The sequence below is a fragment of the Sinocyclocheilus anshuiensis genome, unplaced genomic scaffold, assembly GCF_001515605.1.
Source record: "Sinocyclocheilus anshuiensis isolate Anshui unplaced genomic scaffold, SAMN03320099.WGS_v1.1 scaffold1049, whole genome shotgun sequence".
Lineage (NCBI taxonomy): Eukaryota > Metazoa > Chordata > Actinopteri > Cypriniformes > Cyprinidae > Sinocyclocheilus > Sinocyclocheilus anshuiensis.
In genome coordinates this window covers 842,095-857,174 of record NW_015557197.1, presented here as the reverse complement: position 1 = coordinate 857,174, position 15,080 = coordinate 842,095, and the positions used below count along the sequence as shown (strand labels likewise).

At 39.8% G+C, this 15,080-nt stretch overlaps 2 protein-coding genes across 3 annotated transcripts; both read right to left on the bottom strand.

Annotated features, from left to right (window-relative positions):
• Positions 1–271: 271 nt before the first annotated feature.
• LOC107678819 (transcription cofactor vestigial-like protein 2) lies at positions 272–2,459 on the bottom strand. Its single transcript, XM_016474224.1, has 3 exons — positions 2,403–2,459; positions 1,536–2,016; positions 272–328 (listed from the first exon to the last, which is right to left on the bottom strand). Exons 1-3 carry the CDS (start codon positions 2,457–2,459, stop codon positions 285–287), a joined length of 582 nt encoding a protein of 193 aa, XP_016329710.1. The 3' UTR covers positions 272–284.
• On the bottom strand, positions 2,022–6,606 carry LOC107678825 (transcription cofactor vestigial-like protein 2). Of its 2 annotated transcripts, none has more exons than XM_016474230.1 (4): positions 6,401–6,606; positions 5,294–5,585; positions 3,842–4,312; positions 2,022–2,634 (listed from the first exon to the last, which is right to left on the bottom strand). In XM_016474230.1, exons 1-4 carry the CDS (start codon positions 6,482–6,484, stop codon positions 2,591–2,593), a joined length of 891 nt encoding a protein of 296 aa, XP_016329716.1. In that variant the 5' UTR covers positions 6,485–6,606; the 3' UTR covers positions 2,022–2,590. The 2 variants fall into 2 exon arrangements, with proteins under 2 accessions (XP_016329716.1, XP_016329717.1); XM_016474231.1 differs by having other exon boundaries at positions 2,022–2,513.
• Between the last annotated feature and the right edge of the window lie 8,474 nt (positions 6,607–15,080).

Below are 15,080 nucleotides of genomic sequence, written 5' to 3'. Positions count from 1 at the left end.
CATGAAGTAACGTTTGTCCTTTTTTAAAATCTCATTTTGGGTCCGTTTCGCTGAGGGTCGGGGGAGGGACGGGGCGAGAGCAGCTGCTAGTCACACCACTACAGCATGTTTGCTCCTCTTTACAGTCTTTTCTCCATTGAGAGAGTTTTGCATTCATCCGAAGGGTTCAGCTTAGGATGGTCCCGCTGCAGAGGGTGTAGCGCCGAGCTGCAAGTGAGACGAGAATCTGTTACAGACAAGCCAGAGAAAGACAAGCCAGCGTAGAAAGAAGCGGCCGCAGGGCACTAAAACCAGTACAAGTCCTTGCTCTTATCCTGGCTCTGTAGACCTGAGAGGAAGAAGGAAAAGGAAGAAAAGGATAAAGAAATGAGGAGAGGGAAAACAAGCAGCAAATATAAAGAAGTGAGGAGACTTCAGGCAAAAAAAGCATTGAAGAGTGAGAGTGAAAATGAGGAACGAATACGTCAGCAGAGCAGAGGTCAAAGTCAAAAACCTTGAAGATAACTAGATTCAAAACTCAGAATATGTGCTTCAAGAAGCTCTTAGACACTATTATTTTTACATTATATGTTTGAAGTTTTTGAGCTGACTTTTTTGATGCACCGTTTTTAAGCTACGGTGGCCCTAAAATGTATTTAGACGCTTTAAGGCACACTTAAAAAATCTAAATGTCATTGCATTATATAACAAAATATTAAACTGAGTGGCATTTGCAGACAAATCATACTGGAGCTTTTCTCTGAAATAACTTTTATTTGAACTGATGTCAACGTGATTTTAGTAGATGTATGATGTCAGTTCTCTTAAAATTCACACAGGCGTCCTGACAAAGTAACCACAGGTTTGTTCATCACATTAACTACACTATGTTCAAAAGTTTGAGGTGAGTAAGATTTTTTTTTAAGTCAGTGAGGATGCATGAAATTTATCAAATTGACAGTAAAGACATTTATAATGTTACAAAATAATTATATTTTTAAATAAATGCTTTCTTTTCAGCAAATAATCCTGAAAAATGTATCACAGTATCCACAAAAATTAAGCAGAATTGTTTTCAACATTGATATTAATAAATGTTTCTTAAGCAGCAAATCAGTATATTGATTTCTGACGGATCAAGTGACACTGAAGACTGGCGTAATGATGCTGAGAAATCTGAGAAATACATTACATTTGACATTATATTAAAATAGAAAACATTTAAATATAAATGTATAAATATATAAAAACATTTTTATGTAAATATAATAATATTTAACAGTTTTTACTGTATTTTTGATCCTTTGTGAACTTTGTGCATAATTTCTACTAACATCTGGCAACCAGAAAGTGTCACAAAAAGACTTTATTTTATTATCTAAAGCCAAAACTTTGTTTTTAGTGACATGTTTTTCTTGCAAAGTGTTCTATTCGTTAAAATAAATGCCTTTTGGTTTGATATTTTGTTTTCAAATGCAGTGACAATCATACGTTTTTTAAGTGTAGCTCATGTGAATAAACACTGCTGCTGTATGTAGACTGCATGCCGTTCACACCTGTATCCATGTTCAGACTCATATCAGAGCTCGGAGCTGTGAAAGCTCCGGTCCACGCCGAGCTGCCCGGCTCACTCTTGCTGATATCGCACGGCGAGGCTCCAGGTGCGGGAACAGTGGCTGGAGGAAGTCTATGCGGCCGCACCGAGGGCACGAGCAGAGAGCTGTAACGGGGGTCAAAGTGCGTTCCGTACATGTCGTGTATGGAGGGCCGGGGGTAAGCGGACCCCTGGGTGCCGATGGCTCCACTGAGCGAGTAAGGGTGATGGTGGTGAGAGGGGTGCCAGGGCTCTGGGGTGGCTTGGTGAAGGTGGCTGTGTAGAGATGCGGTGGAGTACGGGTCCGCTGGGAAGGGAAGATCTGTGTGGGAGGAACCCAGGGCGCTGCTGAGAGTTGCTGTGACCGAAGGCTGATATGCACTGTTCCAGAAAGAGGGAGGGAAGCTTCTCTGGCTCATAGGGAATGAATCGACACCACTCTTCTGAAACAAATGAAAAACCAAACCAGTTGTTCCCTTTCGCCGTGTGTCTAGATACAACGAAACGCCTGTTTAATGAAATCCAGGGCGCTTGCTCGGTCAAACGGCGCAGTGCCGTTGTGTGTGCGTCTGCTAAAAACCACAACAGTTGTCGGTGACAGGTGCAGAAAGCAATATAGATAGAGTCAAGTGGCTTCAAATAGCCGCTCTCTGTCATGATAGGGAATGCTGCTATCGCATCAGAAACTCTGTTTTTTCATGTAGACGGTCCGTCTTTTCTGCAAGTTCGTCCCCATGAAGTAACGTTTGTCCTTTTTTAAAATCTCATTTTGGGTCCGTTTCGCTGAGGGTCGGGGGAGGGACGGGGCGAGAGCAGCTGCTAGTCACACCACTACAGCATGTTTGCTCCTCTTTACAGTCTTTTCTCCATTGAGAGAGTTTTGCATTCATCCGAAGGGTTCAGCTTAGGATGGTCCCGCTGCAGAGGGTGTAGCGCCGAGCTGCAAGTGAGACGAGAATCTGTTACAGACAAGCCAGAGAAAGACAAGCCAGCGGAGAAAGAAGCGGCCGCAGGGCACTAAAACCAGTACAAGTCCTTGCTCTTATCCTGGCTCTGTAGACCTGAGAGGAAGAAGGAAAAGGAAGAAAAGGATAAAGAAATGAGGAGAGGGAAAACAAGCAGCAAATATAAAGAAGTGAGGAGACTTCAGGCAAAAAAAGCATTGAAGAGTGAGAGTGAAAATGAGGAACGAATACGTCAGCAGAGCAGAGGTCAAAGTCAAAAACCTTGAAGATAACTAGATTCAAAACTCAGAATATGTGCTTCAAGAAGCTCTTAGACACTATTATTTTTACATTATATGTTTGAAGTTTTTGAGCTGACTTTTTTGATGCACCGTTTTTAAGCTACGGTGGCCCTAAAATGTATTTAGACGCTTTAAGGCACACTTAAAAAATCTAAATGTCATTGCATTATATAACAAAATATTAAACTGAGTGGCATTTGCAGACAAATCATACTGGAGCTTTTCTCTGAAATAACTTTTATTTGAACTGATGTCAACGTGATTTTAGTAGATGTATGATGTCAGTTCTCTTAAAATTCACACAGGCGTCCTGACAAAGTAACCACAGGTTTGTTCATCACATTAACTACACTATGTTCAAAAGTTTGAGGTGAGTAAGATTTTTTTTTAAGTCAGTGAGGATGCATGAAATTTATCAAATTGACAGTAAAGACATTTATAATGTTACAAAATAATTATATTTTTAAATAAATGCTTTCTTTTCAGCAAATAATCCTGAAAAATGTATCACAGTATCCACAAAAATTAAGCAGAATTGTTTTCAACATTGATATTAATAAATGTTTCTTAAGCAGCAAATCAGTATATTGATTTCTGACGGATCAAGTGACACTGAAGACTGGCGTAATGATGCTGAGAAATCTGAGAAATACATTACATTTGACATTATATTAAAATAGAAAACATTTAAATATAAATGTATAAATATATAAAAACATTTTTATGTAAATATAATAATATTTAACAGTTTTTACTGTATTTTTGATCCTTTGTGAACTTTGTGCATAATTTCTACTAACATCTGGCAACCAGAAAGTGTCACAAAAAGACTTTATTTTATTATCTAAAGCCAAAACTTTGTTTTTAGTGACATGTTTTTCTTGCAAAGTGTTCTATTCGTTAAAATAAATGCCTTTTGGTTTGATATTTTGTTTTCAAATGCAGTGACAATCATACGTTTTTTAAGTGTAGCTCATGTGAATAAACACTGCTGCTGTATATGCCGTTCACACCGTTCACACCTGTATCCATGTTCAGACTCATATCAGAGCTCGGAGCTGTGAAAGCTCCGGAGCTGCCCGGGCTGCCCGGCTCACTCTTGCTGATATCGCACGGCGAGGCTCCAGGTGCGGGAACAGTGGCTGGAGGAAGTCTATGCGGCCGCACCGAGGGCACGAGCAGAGAGCTGTAACGGGGGTCAAAGTGCGTTCCGTACATGTCGTGTATGGAGGGCCGGGGGTAAGCGGACCCCTGGGTGCCGATGGCTCCACTGAGCGAGTAAGGGTGATGGTGGTGAGAGGGGTGCCAGGGCTCTGGGGTGGCTTGGTGAAGGTGGCTGTGTAGAGATGCGGTGGAGTACGGGTCCGCTGGGAAGGGAAGATCTGTGTGGGAGGAACCCAGGGCGCTGCTGAGAGTTGCTGTGACCGAAGGCTGATATGCACTGTTCCAGAAAGAGGGAGGGAAGCTTCTCTGGCTCATAGGGAATGAATCGTCTGGGGAGGGAAACATTTAGATGTTCTGCATGTTAATGCGCATAAAAGCATGTGATAATTCAAACATACAACATTATGAACCTTTAAATATTTTGTTTGAGATTAAAATTAAATGCCCACATATTTGGATTCACAAAACATAAATGCAACAAATTGATTGTAAAAATTATGTCCTAAATATCTTTATATCTTGATTTAATTTGCATCAGCTTTAAAAAAATATATCTATTGATACTGAAACAATGCAAAAAAATAAAAATAAAATTGTGCCTGTTGCAATTATTAATAGCTATGCAATCATAATTGATTGTAAAAAATGATGTCCTATTTATCTGAAAGTTAACTAATATGCATGAGCTTTTAAAACTCTACCTTTTGATACTGAAGCAATCCAAAAATAAAATTGTGCTTGTTGTGATAACTAATGTGAAATCATAACTGATTGTTAAAATTATGTCCTAATTATTATTTGCTTTACTTTTTTTTTTAATCTATCTATTGATCTTACAAAATAATAATATTAATAAAATTGGTACCATTGTCATGACTAATATCTGTACAATCAAAATTGATTGTATAAATTATGTCCTAAAATTATTTAATATATGTTATAATATACTATTTAATATATCATATTTTAATATATTTTAATTAATTAGCATTAGATTTTAAAAATCCATCTATTGATCTTGAAACAATGCAAACAAAGGAAATTTGTTTCCATTGTCATGACTAACAGCTGTGCAATCATAAAGGATGCAAGGAAAAGAGATATTAAATTAAATGTAAAAATTATGTCCTAATTATCTGTATATCTTAATTTGATTTAAATTAGCTTTTACAATCTATCGATCTACCTATCTTGAGACAATGCCAAAAAAAAACAACAACACGAAAAGTAAAATCATTCCCATGACTAAAAGCTGTGTAGTCATAAAGGATAAAAATAAAACATATACGAATTATGCATCAGATTCCCACCTCTCCAGGACGATGTACCTCTTGCGGTCTTGCTGTTGGTGGATCCAGGTGCGTAACTACTGGACAGACTCAAAGCCCGACTAAAATGTTCATCCACCACCGAACTGATGTCCCCTTGGAAATACGTGAATAGCACACATCTGGAGCTGATGTACTCAGCCTCCGGCGTGTGATCTTTCTCCCGGGCGCAGTCCTCCTCTTTTATAGGTGGCCCGGAGAGGTTAGAAAAAGAAGAGCTGCTTCCGCTCACTGTTTCTGGGGATTCTTGCATTTTCGAGTAAAATGCCAGTTTCTGAAAGCATGTAAAAAAAATGGGCAAAAATCTATTTACATGATACAGAATTACACTCACATACATTCTATTTATACACAGACAGATATATGGAATCAGTGTAGTCGTGTATTACATCAGTGTGTTTGCTGTTGCACAATTTGTGTTCATATAATGTTTCAAAACTTTTTTTAAAACACTAGCACATAGAAATATACTCTCCATAAAGCATTACACATGCCAGTATTTCTACACTAAATATTTATTTAGGATAACAACATGAAATCTATAAAATACAGAAAATCTGTTTTCAAGTCTTTCATTTTTCTATTCTCGTTATTAAGGATAAGCTTATGAAACAGCACAAGAAAAATACGACTCAAATAACAATTCCAAAAAGATTAAAAGCTTAATCTTAATAGTTAATAATAAGTTAATAATCAAGTTAATATGTCATACATACTGATCATATACCATAATAACCTATACAGTCAATATACAGTGTGTGTACATTTAAAATGATTGAAAGCATACAATTAGGCTATATTTATGACATGTGTCATATATAAATGCTTGCTTTTAATAATTTTAAACAACACTTAAACCACCATTTAGCCTATACAGTCACGTTGTTTTCCATTAACATCTAACTATGCGACTTATTTTAAAACTGTAAAACTATTTGGTCAAGATTGCAGGCGCAACAAGTCAAAGAAAGTTGCGCGCAAGGATTCAAACAAAATCAAAACAAACAGAACTGCTGTAAAATAAAATGAAAATGCATTTTCTTCTCACACAAAAGAAGCATAATAAAGTTAACTTACACATGAACATACCTGATGGTGATATGGTGTGTATGCTGCGGCAAAATAAGGCTGAGGTGGACCATAAACTTGATACATGACATCCAAGCAGCTCATGGCGAAGACAGCTGTTATATCACGTATAGAAGCTTATTAGCGGAATGAGAAGACGCTTCATTTGAAATAAAGCGCTGGCTCAGCGTGCACAGACAGAAAATGAAGCTCCGCGTCGAGTCCAGCTGAAACGCACTGAGTAGCTTTTATGTTCTGTACTCTGTCTTTACGCACGAGTCTGATTCACTTTAAAGATCCGGTTCATCAAATGATGAATGGTTCAGTGAGTCGATTCATTTGAATAATCACTCAAAGGGTTCCCACAAGTCCTTGTGCGCTCGATGCAGGTTCTTGCTTGCAGTAAAATAAATATGTATGTGTTGAAAAATCCTCGAACATAACACTTGCACAACAATATAAGCTAGTAGGTGTGTTTTGAAATATGGTAGCTGGTTTCTAGCAGGTCATTCCCTAAAGCAGCGAAAATGTTCCAAAAAAATGAGTCGAAATTTAGTCAATTTACTCAATTTAATCTAGTCAATTTACTTCAGACGTTTTAGACGTCTTCCAGTTCCATGCGGGCATCCTAACTGAGATCTTGAACGTGTCAGTAAACATAGTCTATGCTTTGTTTTATGTTGTCTTGATGTTTTGTAAAAAGTCAGATGTTGTGTTTCTAAGATGTTTCTTACCTCATCATGTTACTATGAAAGTTGAAGTTCGCGTGATTAGAAACACTGCAAATCTGTGCGTGAATCGCTAAAAAGAATCGGTTCAAATAAACGACTCCTGAAGCGAACCGAACGAGGCGTTTTGACGTATGTCTACACCAGAGACCAATATCTCCTTATGAATCGTTCCTACAGGTAGCATAATGTCCCTCTAACCATCAAACTGTTCTGGTTTTACAAATAAAAGTATATTTTTGTTTTTATTTTAGATTTGAGTGCATATTTCATAACACAATATAGACTACATCTTCTGAGACAGTGACTGCAATATACAGTAGTCAACATTTGAAGTGGATCAAAACCTTTCATCAAAGTTGCCCTAAAACCAAAATGCGTTCTTGTCAGGACAACTTTGATGCACTTTTTTGATCCACTTCAAATGTTGACTACTGTATATCTAAATAATTACATTTTCTGGTCTCTTCTATCTCACAGAAGCAAAATTCAAAAAGCTAATAAACAACAACTTTCAGCTGAATAGAAAATGGGTATTAGGCCTACAATATGATTGCTTGTACAAACTAAACAGATAAATTATTGCTAAATAAGTGTGCTGCAATCTGTCTATTTAAAGTGCCATTGTTTTCTGTGCCCAGTTGCCCTGGGCTCTTTAGATTTCCAGGTCAAAGGTCAAATAGTTTTCACGCAATTGGTACTGGGGTCAAGGGGCATTTTTCTGTCATTAGGACCCTTAAAATCAACAATATGTTGCAACTGAGAAAACACTGATACACTGGTCAGTCTGAGACAATGATGCTGCTGCTGTAGTAACCAATACACTTCAGAAGAGCAGCTGAAGTGGTGGCTAAAGCTCATCATGATTTTACTGGGAATTTCACAGGAATGTTTGGTATTCTGTCACATTACTCACGTATAACCCACTTCATGGAGTCTTTCACATATTAAGCTAAACTAGCGCTGTCCAGAGTGCTGGAGGTGAAATATTCCGGTTATTTCCCAACAAACACTAATAGCAGTTTCTGAGGTGTAAAGTGATCCTCACAGTTGTAACTTCTGTATTTACTGTAGTTGGATTTTCCCAGGATTTGTACATTCTTGTACTAGACATTCCCATACATTTTCTAAAGGGCCCAAACAATGAGACAAATGGTTTTCTATTCAACAACAAAACACTTTCATGAACTTGGAAAATGAATGGCTTGTCAAAAGAGATCATCTGTGTACCACAACTGTTATGTTGGCTCCTGTATAAACATAACCAAGGAGGAAATCCTTGGAAGAAAGAGTTAGTAGAGGATGGCTGTCCATCCTGTCAATACAAATGACATTGTTAAATAATTGTCCACATAAAGATGACATTGTTAAAAAAATACCGCAATGAAATAGCACATGCAGTAGCATCAAAATTATGATGACAATTATGCAAACATATCTTAAAAAATAGCCTTAATTTGAATAAAAATACAATTTCATATTTCTCAGAAAGCCATTAAATTACAGCAACACAGCAAACATATTGAAGTCAAACACTGAATAGTTTTTCATACAATCAACAGAAAATATAGCGTGAAAAAAAGAGTTTTAATAAGTAGGAAATAAAATACAATTGTAAAATAATCTAAAAACAAACTTTTAAAATTTATAATCAATTATAATTTGAAATAAATAATAATTATATTTTGTTTATAAAATAATTGTAAAAATATATTTTGTTATAAATTCGAGAAACATAAATGGCATTGCTTTGAGAATATGGCAATAAATATGGCAATACAAGATACAAATTGCTTCTAATTCAACTCAAATTCATTGTTCACGCATCAAGTTTAGCGCTTTCACACCTGTTCACAGATAGAGTTACAGCATGCAATAACTCTCCATTTCTGATGTGACAGCTCTCAGACAATGGGGGTTTTAGACTGTGTAACCTGACAAGGTTTCTATTTCTACCCAAATAGCTTAAGGACAAGGAAATGTTGAGTGCTAACACCCAGCTAATAGGACCTAACCTGCTGAAACAACAGTGCATTCAACACATCTAATGAATCAGGGAAGATCAGGGCACATCACTACAGCTTTAACAGGCCCGCAGTTTTCAACATAGGCTCTTTCCTCTAATATGTGAGAATAAAGGAGTCTCCTGGCTTTGTGCCTCTGCTGACAGAGGGGACCCTTGGCCCCCAGTCATGCATTTGCAGGTAATCTGCCTGGGTACGTCCAAAACGAGGGAGAAGGGGGGTAGGAGATGAGAGAAAGAGAGTGCAAAGACATTGTCAAGGCAAGTTGAAGAGAGAATGGAATGTAAACATGTACTTGAGTAAAGCATGTAGAAATGTTTCGACAAAATGGTGACACAAAGTGATTTTATGGCGAGCCCACATGGTGTTGCTCTCCATAAGCACATTTATTAATGCCTGAAGCAAAAAATGTTAAAGGAAAGTCGTTCGGAATAATATGATGGTGAGTAAATGACGGCAGAATTTTGGACTTTAAAAAAAATGTAGGCAAGCATGCCAGGAAGTGATTTTATTTGGACTGTGGTCAGGGGAACAGTTGAACTCCATGTGTTGCTGATGAAGCAACAGAAGCCCTAGTGAATTGAGGGTTTGTGACATGGAAGTGAACCGCTGCACTCAATGTGACCACGGCAACTGTTGAGAGAAGAGGGGGGTCTGCTGTGCAACACGAAACAGAGAGTGTCTGTTTAAGGAGAGCTGGAGTGGCACCTGTCCCAGCTGCAGAGACAGCACAACGTATGGACAAACCATTTCAGGCCACTGAGGCTGTGTAGATCCTACAGAGAGACCACCAGAACTGGTGGTTTTACTGTTTAATAGTTGTTGTGGGGGCAAAGGTCAGATTTAGGAAATCCAGGTGATATTTAGACCTTCCAACATTTTCTTTATAGAATTGTTTGCATCTATCTATCTATATCTATCTATCTATCTATCTATCTAAATCATTTAGATATTATATTATATAAATATATGAAATATAATGTATGAATACACACAAATACACACTCACACACATACACTTTAATGTTTTATTGTTATATATTAAATATATTAAATAAATAAATATCGCAATTAACATCTTAATCGAAAAAGCTTGATTCATATTGAAATATAACTTCAAATGTCCCATTAGAATACAGCAACCAATTACCAGCCAATTCCAGCTAAAATCTTGAAAAAGATTTGTACAGCTAAAATATACTAATGTTACTTTTATTATATTATTGCTGTTTTAAACAAAATGCCGGTACTTCTACTTTGGGTCATGACACAATTAAATCGTTGAATCAGAGTTCTGAATCGATTAATTGAAATGGCCAATTTGAAACGATTCAAAGACCTGGATCGAATTTGTGAATTAATGCTGTTTGTGCTAAATAAGTGACACTAGGACAACATCTGTATTGTACTCGGTCATCATTCGCTACACCTGCCTCAGGTCCGAATAAGGATACCTTCTAAGCATAGTAACAAACAGATGTAGCCTACATGAAACGAGTAGCCTAGCCTATTATATCCGAATCCAAACCTTTTGTGAAACAAAAGGACTTTTCACACTTTGAAATAGTTAACCCTGGGTCATTCTAAACCCGGGGTAAACGGAATCCTGGGCTAACTTTCTTCACGTTTCACACTGCTTTTCACTGCTATTCATAAGCTGCCATTTCACACTGCACATTCCTAAACACAGGGTTAAAGTCCTTATTTGCATATTTGTGGTGTCAGTATATATATATATATATATATATATGGATGTGGATAATGGATGTTTCGGACTATAAAGGTAAGAATAAAATGGTCTCCAGAGCAGGGTTACATAACCCCGGGTAAAAAGCGGTGCTAACCCCGCTTCTAAATTACATGACTGAAACGTTCACTCTAAAAAATGCTGGGTTAAAAACAACTTAGTGCTGGGTGAAATATGGACAAACCCAGCGTTGTTTTGACCCAGTGGTTGGGTTAGGCTACATCTGCCCACAACCGTCCACATTAGCATTTTCCAAAAGTTTCTCTTCACACTGAAACTTCGGAAAAAGTTAAATTCACCTTACTGCGCATGTGTAAAACCTCATAAAAGCTCACTGAGTTGATACAGATGGAACAGACATAATACGTTTTCACACAATTCGGCAGGATCATTATATTTATGGAAATAACTCCTCATTCACTGACGTGTAGGCCTACGCGCTCACTCATGTTTGATCTAAAAAGCAACAGCCCTCATGTTTTGCCGGAGGACAGCAATTGTTAGTAAATTTTCTGTCATCTTTTTAGGACTGTAAAGAGTGTACAAAGTAAATATTTTTAGCAACATTGTGAAAGTGAATAGCACATAACAGGCACAATTACTGGCATAAGATGTCTATTGGTACAACATGCATCACATGACTAAACATGCATCACTGTTTTCAAAAGCCTTCGTTTTCACAGTCCACACTAAATGCGAAACAGGCGTTTTCAAATTTATCCACTTTGGAGAGGGTTTTCAGTGTGGACGGAAGGCCAAAACAGAGAGAAAAATATGCGTTTTCCAACAAAAACATAATAGTGTGGACATGGTCTTAAATGTTTAACCCAACCTTCTGTGTAGTTTTATTTAACTGAACTATTGTAACCAGTTGCTGGGTTTGTCCATATTTCACCCAGCGCTGGGTTCTTTTTAACCCAGCATTTTTTTAGAGTGTTCCTTTACCTGGGATTAAAAGCGGTGTTTAGAACAGCCATAACCCTGGGTTAAGCGCAGTGTGAAAAGCCCTTTGGTTATTCCTTGAAAACACGGAAGTTGAGGAGCAGGAAGTACTGTACAAGTGTTTGAGACGTAATTTGTACTTATTTAGTACATTTGTTTTATGCTTGTTGTTAGCACGTCATAGATAAAAAAACATGGCTTAAATGACATTGTAGTGTGTTCGGGAATATATAGTTACTATACATACAGTAGGCTACATGAAAAAGACGGAAAGTGAGTTTTCTAGCTACTTCAAAATATACTTGAACTTTACTTAAGTATACTTACTAAAACTTGAAGTATACTACTTTTTGGTAAAGGTGGCCAGTATATTGAAAATATGCATTATTTTTCTGGATTTATATAGATAGGTACATAGACAGATATACTGTACTGTATATAGATGGATAGATCCAGGGACAACAGATGTTTTTAGGGTGAATTGTAGTTGTGTAAGTAAGCGTGTGACACACCTGTTGCTGTTTTCGGACAGTGATGAAGTGGTGACCCAGACTGAGGAGGAAATGTGGAAATCCACACTCTCTGGATCAACTCTTCACTCACTGAGAGCACAGCCTATCAGCTGTGAATTTGGCTCATTCAAGTCAGTAGATACAGTGCACTCACAGATCCACACTGTGGCGCCACGCCAGCAGAGGGAGCCCTCGCCGAGTACTGACTGTTACCGCTCCCTCTGCTTCCTCTATGGTTACTTCCTCTTTGGCAGCCATATAAGGATGGCCATGCCAAACAGGCCTTTGTATTGTTTTGTATTGTATTGTTTATTGTATTGTTTAGCTGTAGTGGACTCTACTGAGCGTTTCCATGTTCCCTTTCGAACGTTCACTTCATGTTGTGTATGGGGAAAACTCCTGTTTTACTCTGTACTGAAGCCTGATTTGTTCACGTTTGTGTAGCTGCATAAACCAATGGCGCTTTAGCCTGCCAGAAAGGGCGGAGCCGACGTGCATATAAGTCGGCTCGCAGTGCCATTTCATCAGATCATTCTCCTTCAGCGACGAGGATCATCTCTTCGCTGACTCTGCAATCAAGAAGCCGAAGAAGGAAGAAGCTCAGCCTGCAGCTCGCCGCCGTAGAAAAGCCTCGGCAGTGGAAGAAACAGTAAGCCTTCCCCTGTGGCCATCCGGCACTTAAAAGAGCACATTTCTGAGCAAAATTCCTAGCGACGTTATTTCAAATGTCACGCCGCGAGAAGGGCAGTGAGTGCGTTGCCTGTCTGGGCAGCGCCGTTGTGGAAATAGTGCCCCCAGCGAACAGCGAGTCAGGCTGTTTCAGCCACTACTTCCTCGTTCCAAAGAGAAACGGCGGGCTCAGACCCATCTTGGTTCTGAGACATCTGAACTGCTCGCTTATGCGCCGGCCGTTCAAGATGTTAACTATCAAACAGATTCTCGCATACAATTACCCCGAGGACTGGGATGAGGTTAGGGCTGACCTCCAAGAGGAAGGTAGTCACAACGGACGCTTCTAACTCAGGTTAGGGCGCCCTGTTGGAGGGCAATCCGGCATTCGGCTCCTGGTCAGTTCTGGAGCGGCGTCCGCACATCAACTGCCTAGAGATGCTGGCGGTTTTCTTAGCCCTGAAAACCTTCCTACCGACCTTGAAGGGGCACCACGAACTGTTTTAAATAAAGCTTGCATTTGGATCTATCATCATTGTCACATCAAGTCCTCATTACAGAATACTTTGCCTACCACAGATCCAGCAGCTTTATAAAACACCAGATCACCATGGATCCAGCATCACGCCTCGTTCGCCTCCGTCAAGGTAATCGCTCTTTTGTGAACTTTACTATAAAGTAGACTTCAATGATACTTTCTTAAAAGACATTTTTTGTTTTGGTTTGAGTAAGGACATCTCAAGTTTAATGCCACGCAATACCCTTCACTGGACTCTTGCCCGTTATATTGACTTTGCTTAGCTTTTGAGTGGCTCTGCATTTACTGTGGGGATAGCTGATGAGGAACCCTATCCTCCAGTATCCGCCACACCAGAGTATTTGCACGCCGTCTCTGGAATTATTCACGTTACGCCAGAGTCCGATCACGTCATGCCTGCTACTCCAGGGCATGCTCTCATCAGGCCTGCCAAGCCAAAGCCTGCTCACGTCATGTCTGCCAAGCCACAGCCTGCACACGTCACGTCTGTCAAGCCAAATCTTGTTCACGACATGGGCCTGTTCACAAAATGGCTGCCGACCCAAGGACTGTTTACAAAATGGTCGCCATTCAAGAGACTGTTCACAAAATGGCTACCAATCCAGAAACCGTTCATAAAATGGCTGCCAACCCAAAGACTGTTTACAAATTGGCTGCCACACGAGAGACTGTTCACAAGATGGCCGCCACTCAAGAGCCTTTTCACAACATGGCCACCACTCTAGAGCCTCGTCACAAGATGGCTGCCACTCAAGAGCCTCTTCACAACATGGCCGCCACTCAAGAGCCTCGTCACAAGATGGCAACCATGCCTGAGTCTCGCCACAGCCGCCATCCCAGAGCCTCGTAACGCCACAGTCTAGTCACGTCTCAGCTGATCTTCCAGAGTCTAGTCACGTCTCAGCAGATCTTCCAGAGTCTAGTCACGTTTCAGCCGATCTTCCAGAGTCTCGTCACGTCTCGGCTGATCTTCCAGACTCTCGTCACGTCTCGGCTGATCTTCCAGAGTCTCGTCCTGTCACGTCTGCCATCCCAGAGCCACGTCCTGTCGCGGTTGTGTTACCGTAACCCCCCACAGTCCTGTCAATAGAACCTATCATTAAGCGTCAGAGGTTGGCATCCAGCATGGCGGATCCACCGCTGGTGTCAACACGCACAACTGATATCCCTAAACCTACTCACTCTAGCCCTCCCGTTCCTGAACTGATTCCCGTCTGCAGCACTTCCCATAATGGGGGTTGCTTTATGGTTTGTTTGGGCTGCATACACCACCACTGAAACTCCAGAGGCGATGGTGCCTGCTGCAGTTTCTCCAGAGGTGGCGGTGCATGCTGCAGAACCTCCCGAGGCAGCGGCGCTCGCTTCAGCTCCTTGCGCAGTGGTGGCACCCAGAAATGCACTCCCAGCCTGTCATGTCCCGGTTGAAGGGACCAATGCTGAGCTCTGTATCTATCCTATCTATTAATGAACTCTTCCTGTTGCCTGATGCCTCTGTTACAACCACAAGTGCTTTCTCTGAACTCCCTGTGTTTGTAGCTCCT